Consider the following 14,630-nt stretch of genomic DNA (forward strand, 5'->3'; position numbering starts at 1 on the left):
TTTTTTTAAGCTATTTTTAAAATCCACAAGAACAATAACTAGAATAATCTTTGGACAACTTCTCAGCCATCCTACCTCCCCATATTCTAAAGGCCAGTCCTTGTTTCAGGACAATAAGTTAACAACAGTAATAAAAGCTGAGAATGACAGAAATTCTGTATGAGAAGAACGGACTCACCCAGCTTTATCTTTTTGCAGGCACTAGCCCCACGTAACAGAGCAATGTAGAAACACAACATGATAAATTATTCAGGTGAATATGAGTAGTAGCTATGGTGCTTCTTTGCTGCTGGTCTTTTCAAAAGGATCTGCCTCACTCCTCCCATTTCCCCCCTTTCCTCAGTGGAGCCCAGAGTCATGCCACATGCTGTCCACATAGGACCACAGCTGGCAAAGCAACTCCCGCTACACAAATGTTTGTTCAAACTTTATTAAGGACCTAAATACTCCCGGCTCCCTAGCCTTAATGATGAACTTCTGGAGCCCTCACCTCACCCACAACTGTTAGATGTAAACTTCCAATCACTATGGGTTTCATTCACCATCCTCTCAGGAAACCTTTAGACAAGCCTCAGCCTCCAGGAGCATGGCAGCCTCAAAGGCAGGGAAACCCACTCCCACTTTGTGACAGCCATGGTGACAAGTAGCATTCCCGGTAACAGGCAGCAGGGAGCTCTTGCCAACACCTAGCCAGGAACACTAGTCAGCTCAGGCCTTGCCGGCCTCCAGAGAGCTCAGAGACCAAAAAGGTCTGTCTCAAGGGAAGTGCAGCCACATTACACGCATGCACCCACAGGGGGACACAACTGCTGCTGCCAACTCATGCTCTGCTTGCTTTCCCTGCCATGAATAAAAGTGTCTCTTTAACACACTCCAGACTGAGACCACTTCAGGAAGGAATGAGAAATGATTCTTCCCCACCTCACATGCGCTTCATGAGGCAAATCCAAAACGAGATGACTGAGAGTGGCAGGTGATGAGGCATATCATTACCTTTAATTTCGGGGAAGATCCGACTTACAGAAATAGCCTCAAAGAATACCCCCACCCCACACACGTGTGCATGCGCATGCGTGCACACACACACACTCGCCCACAATTTGCATCGAGGCAATAAGGTGCTGGTTACTTTGTGTTCTAGAAAATACAGCCCTGTGTTCACCTAAGTGACTTCCTATGTGCTTTCCAACTTTCCTGACCCTCTCTCACTGTGGTCTGATACAAAATAAAATCTTTAGAGATCTTACTGCTTTTCTAACTGGGAAATATTTAAAGTCATAGCTAGTGTATGTGTTATGACTTAGGGAGTGTATGAACTAGATTGATAAAGAATACCTAACATACACACGGAGAACATCCCTGTTAAGTCTGTGGGGGTGTTGATCGGTTTCACCTTCCTGAGGGCTTACCTGGCAGTACCCCACACCTTGGTTGTGGTGCCCATAGGCCAATAGCACATTGTACAGGGTCTTTTGTAAACAGGGATCTGCGCCCTTCCGGAATTTTACGTTGTCTGGGAAGGTCCTGTTCATATCTGCGGGGAAATTCATGGCATAGAATTATTCGAAAGGTGTGAAGAGAAGATTAATCTGTGATGTGCCAAAATCCTCTTTGTGTCTACCCCTAAGGGAGGCCTCAAACCCCATCTGGTGAAGTGCTGGGCTCTGTCTAGGGTTTAATGGTTTCAACTCTGGTTACGCATCTGAATCACCTCAGAAGAGCCTGGCTGCCCTTCACTGGCAACGGGCACCTGCGGCCTCCACAGTCAAGGCCCTGGGCACAACCACAGTCAGGAAGAAAGAGGAGGGCACCCCCTGAACCCCCTCTTCCCCTCCCCTACCCACCCCTGTCCTTCTCTACTCGCACCCCAGGAAACGCCAGTGGGCCCCAATAGCCAGTTCTCTCAAAATCAGTGGCAGCAAAGTGCGCTTCTCCGGGCTGAAGCCTGAACTGCTACAGGGTCCCCAATTTTTCCTCACTTTTCTCTGCCCCACAGTTCTGCCTGCACCTCCATCCTCAGCTAGGAGAAGGCTTAACTCTAGGACCACAGGTGACAAGTGAACAGTTTGCACAAAACTTTGGAAAATTTTCCAAAGTCTGATGATGGAAAACACAAGGAGTCAGAACACACTGAGACGCCCTCTCAGAGATAAACAGACAAAACCGAAGTAAGAATGAAATAAACTTGGCACTGCCGACCCTGTTTGCAGGAGGGGTTTTTGGCCAGCCTCTTCCTGCTTGTCAGACATCCACTTCCTCAGCCCAGCCCTGCTGGCATGGCCCAGCCAGTCCACGCCATGGCCCTGTGCAGGGGCACAAGTGCTGGACAAGGTCACCAAGAAAAAACTGTACCTTGTACTGACCCGACGGCTGACTTTTTAAAGCTGAGTTTTATATTTTAACTCTGCAGAACAAAGAGGATATATGTCAACTTAAACAATTACACCTTTTCTGACTCTACACACTCCACATAGATAGTAGTGTGCTTGCGAGGGTGCTGTATGTGTGATTACCAAAATGGATTGGGACACACACACCCTTACAGATCTCAACAGAGAGTACACATAACCATTAGCTTTCTCTGTCATGCTATATAACATAAGCATACAAAGTATCTCGCCTTTGTGCCTAAGGAACTCTAACCTCTGTTTTAGTACGATGTCTACACAGCTTCTGTAAAATGTTGCAACAGTAATTCTGTTCCCAACCTCTGGCCCCTGGGCCTTATCTTTGCTTACAGAAAACTAGTCATTAGTAGAACAGTAAGCTTAGTCCCCTAAATCACATTATTTTCACTGTATGTTTTCTACAAAAAAGATTTTTCCCCCCTGGAATTCTAAGCATTTCAAAAACTGGAATTGATCAGGAGGAAATGAGTGTTTTTTAATAATTCAGACTAGAATGACCAGCTGTGCTCATTCCTATGTAACAGTTTTTATTATGAGAATTTTTCCATATGTTTTGAAATCTTTCTACAGAAAAAGCCCCTTCCTCCCATTACAGAGGTAGATGTGGACAGGGACATTCAGTCTATGCTTACATGACACAAAGCATCCATTCTACTGTTCCTATAAAATGATTTATCCAGATTCCTCAAAAATACAGACAGTATTACCATGTGATCCAGCAATCCCGCTTCTGGGTACATGTCCCCAAAGAACGGAATCAGGGTCTCAAAGAGATATTTGTCTACCCATGTTCAAAGCAGCATTATTCACAACAGCCAAAAGGTGGAAGAAACCCAAGCATCCATCAACGGATGGAGAGTTAAACCAAATGGTGCATATACATACAATGAAATATTATTCTGTCTTAAAAGGGAGAGAAATTCTGACACACACTACCACATGGATGAACCTGAGGACATGAAGCTCAGTGCAATAAGCCAGCCACAAAAGAACAACTCCTGTATGACTTGCTCATATGAGTCATCAAATCATAAAGACAAGAAAATAGAAAAATGGGAGCCAGTGGCTGGGGATAGGGAGGGAGAGGGGAGAATTAGTGTTTAATGGTGACAGAGTTTCACTTTGGGAAAGATAAAATGATAAATTTTATGTTATGTATTTTTACCACAATTAAAAAAAAATATTTATCCAAAAACACTGGCACTAACAGAACTCCTAAATTTATTTTTCAAACAAACAGCAACATTCTATTATATTTAATATGCATGCCCTCACTAGGACCTAAGGTCCGGTCCTAACCCATATCAGCATTTCTGGTCCTGCTAAGCGACGCCCCCAGGCTGTGCCTGCAAAGCCAGCAACAGCTTCTGTTCTGAGGCCTTTTGCCATGGTTTGCTATGCAATCAGGATGCAACCAGTAGGTTCAGTGGCCCCAGCTCTCTCCACTGGCTTCTGCCCTGGGGATTTGAGACTCCAAAAACTGAAGCACTCGCATTCCTTAAGTTGGGGACACGCTACTCTCTCATGGTCATGAGTCAGTCCAACGTCTCGGCACTTTAAAGTAATTGGATTTTTTTAAATTAACTATTTGTGTTTAAATCTATACTTCTCAAAAACTGTTAAAATCAGAAAGGCAGAAGTATTTCCTAAAAATCTAACTATTTAGGTTAAACTTTTTTTTTTTTTTTTTGAGCACTTTGAACTTCTAACGGCCAGGGAGCTTATGCAACTATTGAAAAAAATGGAGGAAAAAGAAATTTGAAGCCAAAAATATCAGCATTCCTAGACATTAAGAGTTAGACACAAAGAAGAAAAAAAAAAACTCCAGTGTGTGGCTTTACAATACGTGGGTAGCTAATTCTTTAAGTCCTCGTGTGTTACTGTCAGGCACAAATCCCTTACAGCGATGATCCTACTATATTATGACTGCTTGCTCAGCAGCCTTCTCACTTTCCTTGAGGGATTCTTCATGGAAGAAATATGGTCTTTTTATTACCGTTTTCCTTACCTGCTAGATAGGCGCTCAAGTATTTGCTGAATGAATTAAAGATATTGTTCTCCCCTCATGAACGCTTAACATTTTGATTTTTCTTTGAGAAGAATATAATTTCAAATTGAAATCAGTTGGTGCATCTTTAGCAATGTTCATTTCTTCATCAACATCACTTCAAAGGCGGGTGCAAAGACAATTTGGGGGATAACATCTGCTCCTCCTCCTGCCTGGGCTGCCGTCTACCCAAGGGATGGATACTGCACGTCACCTGTCCTGATGGCCTCCTCCAGGCTGTCATTCCTCTCTCCCTGGAGAAGTCGGTGGTAATAGCCAGGGTTCCGGTCCATCTGAGCCTGGGCGCCACTCACCCCCATCCAGACGCGGGCCCGGTGCTCGAGCGGAACACCCTTCCGGATATAGCGCTTCACTGAAACCAAGAGAGGGGGCTGCTTCAGGACAGACAAGCATTTCCTGAGGTCAGAAAGCTGGTGCAGGGGCTCTTTGAGCAAACTGCACTAATTTTAATGCTTTTACTTCAACAGTTTTCTCCCTAAGTCAAACATTAAAATGTGCAAAACTTCATACATCTCCATCACAACTGGTACGTACAGTCATTACAGAATCCTGTTCTCCATCCCAAACAGAGCACAACCAGACAGGAGGCTGCAATAGCCTCTGATACTTCTACTTCACTGTCCACACAAAGAGACATGGGCTACAAGATCCATCCTCTGGTCTTCCCTCACCACTGACGACACACACTGTGCCAGGCACGGTGGACATGAAAATGGATTAGCCACATACCTGGCCCCTAGCTCTTGCTCAGGGATGACTTGGACCAAGAACAGTCACTGTGACCCAGGGTGCAGAGAGCAGAGCTGGTGTCTGCATAGGGACTGCACATAGGAGGAAATACCAGGAAAGCGGGAGGTACAAAAGCCACATCAAGTGAAGGGACATGGAGCAGGAAGAGACCCCCAGCTCGTCCTGGGAGCTACAGGCAGAGCCGTGAGGGCCGGAAGGACAGCTGTGGGCAGACAGACTCGGAGGCCCTAGTTTGCCAGGATCAGATGCACGGTCCTTCCCTGAAGGTGAAGGTGAAACAGCACGGACCAAGGTTGCTTGGGTATTCTGGAAAGCCTTGTTCGGCTATGTAGAAGATGGACCAAGGGGGCAGAGACCAGTGAGAGGCCAGGCTAAAAACAGGAAACAGCAAGTATCTGAGCTGTGAGTTTGTGTGATGAGTCTGGCAGGGAGTGGATGGGCTTTAGCTGCAGAGGTCCTCGTCCTGTTTTGCAGCTAACCTCTGTAAATTCAGAACTACTACATTTGGGAGAAAAGAAGCCAAAAACCATGAGCAACCTCAGTTCATCAATATTTAATAACTTCTCAGGAAGATGGGAAAGGTTTATGAGACTGATATTCAAATTAATTACAGAAAGCCCAGTTATACTTTGTTATACTTTTAATGACCTTAATCTAACCCCTAAAACAGTTCATTTTCAAAGCAAACATTCACAGCTTTGTTTTCCTTCGATTGTATATTATAAATACCATTATTTTAAAAGAAACTACACTTAAGGAAAAAAAATAAAAGTTCATGCAATTAGTGAAATTCCACAAGCTGCATAAAAAGAAAAAAAAATCTGAGGCACCTACTGCATTTAACAAAAAAAAAAAATTATAGAAATAATGTTCTAGGTTACAGTCAAGAAAAGCACTATGATAAAATCTTATTAACTCACACTCCAAGGTGATCCACAACTGATATTTGTACATGAGCACCTAAAATGGAAGCTCCAGGGGGCCAAGCCTCCTGCATTTGCCCACTCCTAGAAGGGTATGTGGAGGCAGTAAATGCACACTAAATATTTGCAGAATGATGCAGGGATGACAAGGAAGATCTGAAGGAGGGAAAAAAACAGACCAAAACCATCCACCAAAAGCCAAAGAAAACTTGACACTCTCTTTGCCAGTTTAGAAGCACATTGGAGGATCATGTCCTGGCAAGAACGTTTGTGTATGATCCATTCATATTGTTACAGGAACATAAAAAGCATAAGCTTTATTTTTAAGCCTACCAAAGACACTAATAATTCAGCCTGACCTTCCTCCCAACTTCATATGATTTATACGAAAGTTTGGCTGTAGGTTTCATGAACCTTCAGAGGGCATCATCACCAGGAATGCCCTGAAGGAGCTGTTAACCATTCTCTGCTAACCAGCAAGGGAGAAGGGTCAGTCCTAATGCAGGTGGGGACTGTTCTAACTTAGAAGGTAGCAAGAAAAAAAAAGACATGCAAAAATCAATGGTACTTCTACACACTAATAACAAATAACTGAAATCAAAAAAATGAAAATGGTATCATTTATAATAGCACCAAAAATAAAAGGAGAAATTCCTAGAGATAAACCTGACTAAATATCTGCAGGATCCAAGTGCTGAATGCTGCAAAAGTCAAAAAAGACCTAAATAGTGGAGAGATATACCATGTATACCATATTCATGGATTAGAAGACTCCACATTGTTAAGATATCGGTTCTTCCCAAATTGATCTATAAATTTGATGCAATTCCTATTACTGTTCCAGGAGAAATACTTAGTTCACCATGACAAGTTGATTCTAAAATTTATGTGGAAAGGAGAAGGAACTCAAAAACCCTCAAAAAAATTTGAAATGAAATTGGAAGAAACAGGTACTATCCGATTTTAAGGCTTACTACGGACTTACAGGAATCAAGACAGTGTTGCGGTGATGAAAAGATATACACATAGACTAATGGAATATAAGAAAAAGTCCAGGAACAGACTAACACAAATAGAATCAATTGCTTTTCGAAAAAATTGCAAAGGAACTTCAATGCAGACAGAATAGTCTTTCTAACAAAAAGTGACCAATAAAAATACTAATAATATAAAGTGCTGGCAAGAATGGGGCCCAGCAAGAACTCTCATTCGTTGCTGGTGAGGAAGCAAAGTTATGCAGCCATTTTGGAAAGACAGTCTGCAGTTACCGTATGATCCATCACTCCCATTCCTAAGTGCTTCCTGAAGAGAAATGAAAGCTTAAGTTTTCACAAATACCTCTATGTGAATGTTTATAATGTTGGCTTTACACATCCCAAGTGTCCTTCTACTGATGAACAGATTAAAAAATTGTAGTACAACGTACAATGAAATATTCCTCAGCAATAGAGAATAAACTATTGAGACACCTGAGATCATGGATACATCTCAAAGGCATTTATGTTAAATGAAAGAAACTAGACTTGAAAGGCCATAAGCTGTATGATCTCATTTATAGGACATCCTTGGATGACTGAATTACAGAAATGAAGAGATCAATGGTGGCCTGGGGTGTGGTGTAGGGGAGGGGTTGGGGGACTGGCTACAAAGGGAGAGCCAAAGGGAATTCGGAAGATGATGAACCATTTTAAATCTTGCTTGTGGTGGGGCTGACATGACTCTATGTGTTTGTCTAAACTCATAGAACAGTACACCAATAAGATCACTGTAAATTCTGAAAAATAAATTTATAATATAAAGTAAAAAAGGGTAAAGTTGCAAAATGGTTAAACCCTTCACTCTGGAGTCAGACCTGGCTCTGCTGTGACTTCCTAGCCCCAGACCTTGAGCAGGCCTCAGTATTCTCATCTGTAAAATGGAAATAAAGCGCTCAGCCTAATATCTGAAGTACTGTCAGCACTCAATGAATCTTAGTTGTTGTAACAGTGATAATAATACCTAGAAGTTTCAGAGAACAAAGACTTCTGCTACTTTTTGATATTAGTTTTCCGAACAATGTTTCTTTAGAGAAGAATGAAAATAGTTTACTTGGCCTCAAAACGGACACTTTCCCAAGGGCAGGGCTCTCCCACAGGTCATCACTGACATTTGCAGAAGTGTAAAATGTAAAGAAAAAACAGTGGGGAAGTTTTTTTAAAAAGAGGCTGAACCCCAGAGAATTTACTTCCAACTGTATGCCCCAACAAAGGAAATCTCATTTTTTGGTGTTTGTCTTTGAAAAACTACTTTTGCAATTAACTTCTAATTTAGATGGTGTTGATATTCGAAGCTACTAGGAAGGAGGTCCAGAAGATGCAAATAGCTATGAGGCTTTTTCTCTTGCAGAGCCCCTTCACACCAAGAAGGGAAATGAGAAGGAAAAAGAATGGGTGCTAGGCCAAGGTAAGACTAAGTGTGTTGAACTTGATCTTCAAGGTTGAGGGAGAAAGAGCAAGCTGTCTTAAGGGCTTCTGGTGGATATTTGCTATGGACAAAGAAAAACGAAAAGATAATATTCATCATATACACAAACAGCATAAACTATAGCTGTTATCTGAAGACATGTTGAACGCCAAGATTTGCAGATCCTTGTGTTACTGAAGCATCACGATAGGCAATACAGATGGAAGCCCTTTTCCAAAAGAGAAAAAACATGATAGGACCAAAAAAGCAAGACAAGGTGAAAGAACAGGATCGAAGGGGGATTTCAAGATGTGCTTGCTGATATTCAAGGATGGGGTTCCAAAACTGAGTTCCCTGGCTATAAATGTCCACACCGTGGGTCCAACATCCATTACCATGTCATCTCTTCCCTGGGATGTCACATATCTTACTACACTATAGTCAGCCTAGAATATGGGGTGGAAAAAACTGGATTCCCCTTTCTGGAATAACTCATCCAGTCTTGTTTATGCGTAATAGCCCACTCTCTCAGAGCACTGCCAGTGCTGGGAAGTTCCCTGACTGTCACACCCAGAAACCACACCAACCTCCAGCAGTTAATACCCTGGATCACAGAACTGTGTGAGCCTACACACTCATTGAACTTATCTGTGTCCCCATTTCCTGAAAGAACATCAGGCCACTTGACACTGAATCCCATCCCCCAGGCTGAAGGTCACCAGGAATCCAATATATTTGCTCCTGAACCTGTTATGCCAATCATACTTGTTACCATAACCACACAGTTTAACTAACATAACATATATCAAAGAGATATTAAAGCAAGCAAGAAAGAATTGTTATTTCAACAAAAACCAAGTTAAAGTCTTAGAAAGAGTTGCTAGATAAGTGCTCAAAGTGAAAGCAAAAAGAAAACAAAATCTTTCAATTAGGTGTAAGATAACTGCAAAAGATAGGGAGAAGAATAAACATCGGGGGAGGGGGGGGGAGTCTGCATTCAGATTGCTTTTATTCCTGCCCTACTTAGAAAAAAAAAACAATACTGGAAAATATTTTCAATACTGAAAAATGAATTGAGAGTGTGGATTCTGCAGGAAAGATACAGAATTGAAATTAGTGGACCCACCCTATTCAAAGAAAAGAAGATAACTAGAATCCAAGGATGAACATGCATTTGTGTTTTACATAAAAATAGAAGGTTTAAAAATAAAAGGCTTATTATGCACGTACGTACATCTGTACATTCTGTAGTGATTCTCCACTTTAACTGACCTCTGGGTCAGTAGTCCAGAGTTAACCATGTTGGACAGGAGGCCTTCTCCTGCACTAAAAGCCAAATGCAGACCCGTGGGTGTGGTTGCTCCATCTGTACACATGTGTGCGTGTGTGCATACTCATGTGTGTGCAAACCTTGTTTCTAGGGGGAGACATAAAGACAATCACCAGTGGTCACCTCTATGGGAGACTGGGGTCTAAAGCAGGAGAAACTCCATGTCACTTTACATCTTTTAATACGATTAAGATGATTGACCACGTACACAAACCGTTTATTTTTATATACTTGTGTGTAACTTCTGAAAACAAAAAGACCAATCAACTTTTAAGAATGAATTAAAAGAAGAAAATAAAGGCAGACGTGCTGCTGGAAACACGGTAACGCGGGGGCCACACAGGGATGGGTATCAGCATAAGGTTCATGTAGGATGCACACAGGATATTGGCTTCAGGAGTCTGTAAAGCAACAAAGGACCAACCTTTAAGGTCCCTTCCAGCTGATTTTATGAAATGCTAGTTTACCTGAGTTTTTACTAAGCACTCCCATCAGAAACAGTCTTGAGAGAGGGCTGGGTCGAGGGACATGCCAGTGGCCCAGCGTCTTGGGATGACAGCCTCCTCCTGACCCCAAACCTAACAGACAGTAAGGTCCCAGATCCACCTACCTACACGCAGCCCTCTCAATTAACTCCTCAGGTATTTTCCAAGCACCTACTGGGTGGTAGGGCAACTCTGCATCCTGTTCACTAACTGCTTTAAAAGCAAAAATAGGTCTTCTCACCCCCTTGCTCATAAATCCTTTTATAGTTGGCTTCTCTCTGCCTGGTCATGTGATGTGTGCCTACATGTGGCCCAGTGCAGGGCCCCTTGGCTCCATCTCCGGCCCCTCCTAAACACATCCCTAACACTCTAGTCACACAATTCTGTCCCTTGCAGCTGACTCCTGTCCTCATCTCTCGTCATTAATGTACTATTTCAGGAAGCCCCCATATGCCCCTCTGCACCATTTATCTGAGTTCCCTTAACTCTCAGGGCACACTCCTACCAATGTCCTCACCAGCTGCCTGGCAGATACTGATTAAACACTTCATTCATTCATTCAACAAATACTGAAGCCAGTCCCTGCCAACAAGAATGGATCCTTGATTCTAGCAGGGTAAACAAACGATATAATAAATTAGATCTGCACTGCAATAGACAATGAGGAGAAAATAAGCAGGGAAGGGGTAGTAGGAAGTGTGTGGATGTGTGGTATGATGGGGGGATGTGCTGTTTAAGACAGGAGCTCAGGAAGGCCTCATGGAGGTGGCATTCAAGTCAACACCTGAACAAGACTAGGCACAGGTTGAGGGAGAGGCTGGGGAAGAACTCCAAAGACTCGCAGGAGTGTGCTGGAGGAACAGGGAGGAGGCCTGAGGGTGGAGGCCTCCAGGCTCAGAGAAAGGGAGGGGTGGGGCTGAGGCAGGAGAAGAGGTGAGGAGTCCAGTACCGAGTGGCTTTCACTTTAAAGGAAGCAGGGAAAGCTCTGTTACAGGAACGGACACGTGGAGAGCCCTGGCCAATCTTACTTTGAGCAGTAGGAAATGAAATCAGTTTTCTTCTGGAAAGATGGCATGGCCCATTCATATCTGGCAAACAGGCCCATCTCGAAGGGAAGAAAGGATGTCTCTATACCTCAACAGTGTAAGTTCTAGCTTAATTAAAAGTTTTGAGCCTCAACTTTAAGCCTGCATAGGACACATACCTACCTGCCTTGTAATCTCCTGGTTTCCGGAGCAGCAGGAAAGATACACACGTCAGACTCAAGGCAGCCTCCCAGGGTAAGGGGCCTGGGAATCCGAACCCCTCTGCTCCCAGGAGCATTTGACAGCCAGTGACTTGTTTGCTGCGTGAGTGATGGACCAAACTCCAAACTCACCTGTTATACTTTTCTGGACACTACTACTTCCCTTTAGAAGTTTAGACCATTTTATTGCTCTTCTAGTGAGTATCACCAAATAGGTTGAAAAGAATTCTTCATAAGCTGCATAATCAAAGTCTTCAGGTCTTTCAAACCCATATGGATCAATCCTGCAATAAAAAAAAAGAAAAACCCTGAAGCCCCGTAATAAAGTTCCTCGCGCACGTGCGACCTGCGGCACAGAGCTGCCGGGCCCCACCCAGGGTCCTGCCCCCAGGTCCCCGAGGGGAGGGGCGGTGGTCCGTCCAGAGCTTCGAACCACACGCGAGGGGCGCGCCCTGGTCCCTCCCCTGACGCAGAAAGGAGCAGCCGGCCGAGAATAGCGGAGCCGCACCTCCACCCAGGGACGCGCAAGCGCCGGCACCCCACCGCCGCACCCTCCCACTCACTGCACCCCCAAATCCCGCACCCTTACACCCTCGCATCCCTGCGTCCCGCACCCCCGATCCCCGCACGCCTAGGCTGGGCGAGGGTTGTCCCGGACCGTGCGCGCCCACCTGGGGACCCGGTCCCGCGCCGCCTGCGCGCGCTCCGCAGGCTCCATGCAGGAGAGCTGGGGTGGCCGCCTGGAGACGCCCGGACCGCGGCCGGGTAGAGGTGCCAAATCCACCTCCCCGGACTCTGGGCAGCTAAAGTCCTTCCGCCGCCGCGGGCGCCAGGAGGCGGTGCGGGGGTGCGGAGGCGGTGCTGGGAGTGGGGGAGCGGCGGGGCGGTGCTGGGGGAGGGGCCGGTCTGAGGGAGGGGGAAGGGCAGTATTAGAAGGAGGAGGCAAGAAAGGGGGAGGGAGGAGGAGGAGGGAGACTGGTGTTGGGGGCGGGCGGGGGCCGGGGCGGAGGGAGAGGAGGGGGCAGGCAGGGCCCAAGAAGACGCCGTGGGGAGGGCGCGGGGTTGCACCTGCTCCCGCCGCTCCTACGGAGGACGTAGTCGGAGGCTGCTGTAGCCGGGAGCCTGGGAGCGGGGCAGCACTGCCCGCCAGTCCTTCCCCAGGAATGACAGCAGGAGGCTCTGGGAACTAGGGGATCGGGGGGTGGGGGGCCAGGGGCGGGGTAAAAGGTTGTGGGCGGTACGGGAGGGACACGGGGAAGCGGGGCGGGATTGGGGGGACCCCGAGGAACACGATGGGAAGGCTTAGGTGGGAGTCTGGGGGCAGGACAAGGAATCCGGAGGCGGAATGGTGGGCGTGGTTGGTTCCTGGGTACGGAATGACGGGGGGGGGGGGGGGGGGGGGGGGGGGGGGGGGGGGGGGGGGGGGGGGGGGGCCGGGGGGGGAGGGGTTTTGGGGGCCGCAAAGGGGGGGGGGGGGGGGGGGGGGGGGAAGGGAGGACCGTGGGCGAGATCCCGGGGCTAGCTGTGCAGGCGCGCGGCAGGTCCCGCCACCCCCAGGCCACCTAGGCCTCCAGTAAAGGTTGGAGGAAGATAGATCTGAGATTCCTTTAAACCTCAATGCCCAGCTGGTCCATAGGCCAGATTCTGATCTGTGACCCCTTTTTATTTGCTTTACACAGAAATAGCAAGTCTTATTTTTTACTTGCTCTTCTTCAGCTTACGCTTCGGACCTGAGAACAACACAAATTTAGACGATCATAATTGTTGCACCCATCTAGGGAAACCTGCCCTGTTCCTTCCTACCTCCCCAAACTTGCCTCGTGGAGATAGGGTCCCAGTCCCTCCTGCATGGCGTTTCCATCCAGGCCTTGGAAAATTATAACCGTGCCAGGAACCACAGTGTCGGAACTGGCTGGCTGTTGCTACTACAACCCAGCAGATGGAGAGTTGTGCCGCACCCTGTAGGATTGCCACATGGGGTGACTTGGGGTTAATGGCTCAGGCGGCTGCTCCAGTCCCCAAACAAGGCAGAAATGGGGCTCCCCCGTTGGGCTGTAGCTTCCCAAACGTTTGTGTCCAGAATCTTAGGAGCATGAGTCAACTCACGGCACTCTCTGCAAATGAGCAGCAATGTGACCACACAGCTTCATGTGCCTTTTACTTCTGATGGAAAGCACCACCAAACAAAAACAGTGTGTCAGCCATTCTTCCCTTGATCACTGCTGCCCTGCTTTTGAATTGTATCTCCTTTGGTCGCTGGTCACCATTACATGGTCTTGAGATTTCAATATTATGGCATGAAAACCACCTCTAAACTGCTTTTCATACCTGGGAGGCCATAGAAAATTTGCCAAAACAGTGTTCTGAATTTTGCTTTGGATAAGTGATGAGATAAAAAGAGATTTAAGATACTTTAAGATTTAAGCTACTTTTGTAGCCTCGGTCCTCCACAGGTCCAAAGTCTTTTTTAAATAATGGATTCAGAACAGTAGGCGATTGGGCAAATCAGAAAGACACCTTCTCTGCAAATGTCCCATGACCACCTTCCGGGAACCTACTCCACCAATGGCCAGCCCACCGGTGAAGAAGTGTCTTCCTGGGACTCCAAATGCTCTTTCTTCTGAAAAGACCCTATAAACTACAGCTGGGTGTGGTAGAAATAATGTTCTCAGCATTCCACCGCAGGTCTGCCAGGGCTTTTGTGAACCAGCCTGGGTGTTTAGTATTGGTTTTTCAGGAGTATTCCATCTGAGGGCTAAACGAAACTTGAAAGTAATTTGTGGAATATACCTGCCCCTAAACTGAGGACGTTGTTCTGTCCATTTTCATGCTCTCCAAATCCTGAAAGACTAGGAAATTTGGTGCTCCAGTAAGCATAACCCCAAATGCCAGTTCTGCCAACCTTCCTAGTTCACTGGTTCTGGAAAAATTCTTCAAGCTCTCAGCTCAGTTAACAGCATTTTGCTTTTGAAAGACAT

At 45.9% G+C, this 14,630-nt stretch overlaps 1 protein-coding gene across 1 annotated transcript in view; it reads right to left on the bottom strand.

Annotated features, from left to right (window-relative positions):
• The window catches only part of GRTP1 (growth hormone regulated TBC protein 1), a 26,667-nt gene extending 14,109 nt beyond the window's left edge, over positions 1-12,558 (bottom strand). Inside the window, exons 1-4 of the mRNA XM_023522904.1 lie at positions 12,324-12,558; positions 11,785-11,936; positions 4,670-4,828; positions 1,349-1,534 (exon numbers count right to left, since the gene is read on the bottom strand). Of these exons, the coding sequence (XP_023378672.1) occupies positions 1,349-1,534; positions 4,670-4,828; positions 11,785-11,936; positions 12,324-12,370 (544 nt within the window). The 5' untranslated portion in view covers positions 12,371-12,558. The remainder of the gene's footprint in view (positions 1-1,348; positions 1,535-4,669; positions 4,829-11,784; positions 11,937-12,323) is intronic.
• Positions 12,559-14,630: the final 2,072 nt, after the last annotated feature.

This window comes from Pteropus vampyrus, unplaced genomic scaffold (genome assembly GCF_000151845.1).
Source record: "Pteropus vampyrus isolate Shadow unplaced genomic scaffold, Pvam_2.0 Scaffold363, whole genome shotgun sequence".
Classification (NCBI taxonomy): Eukaryota; Metazoa; Chordata; class Mammalia; order Chiroptera; family Pteropodidae; genus Pteropus; species Pteropus vampyrus.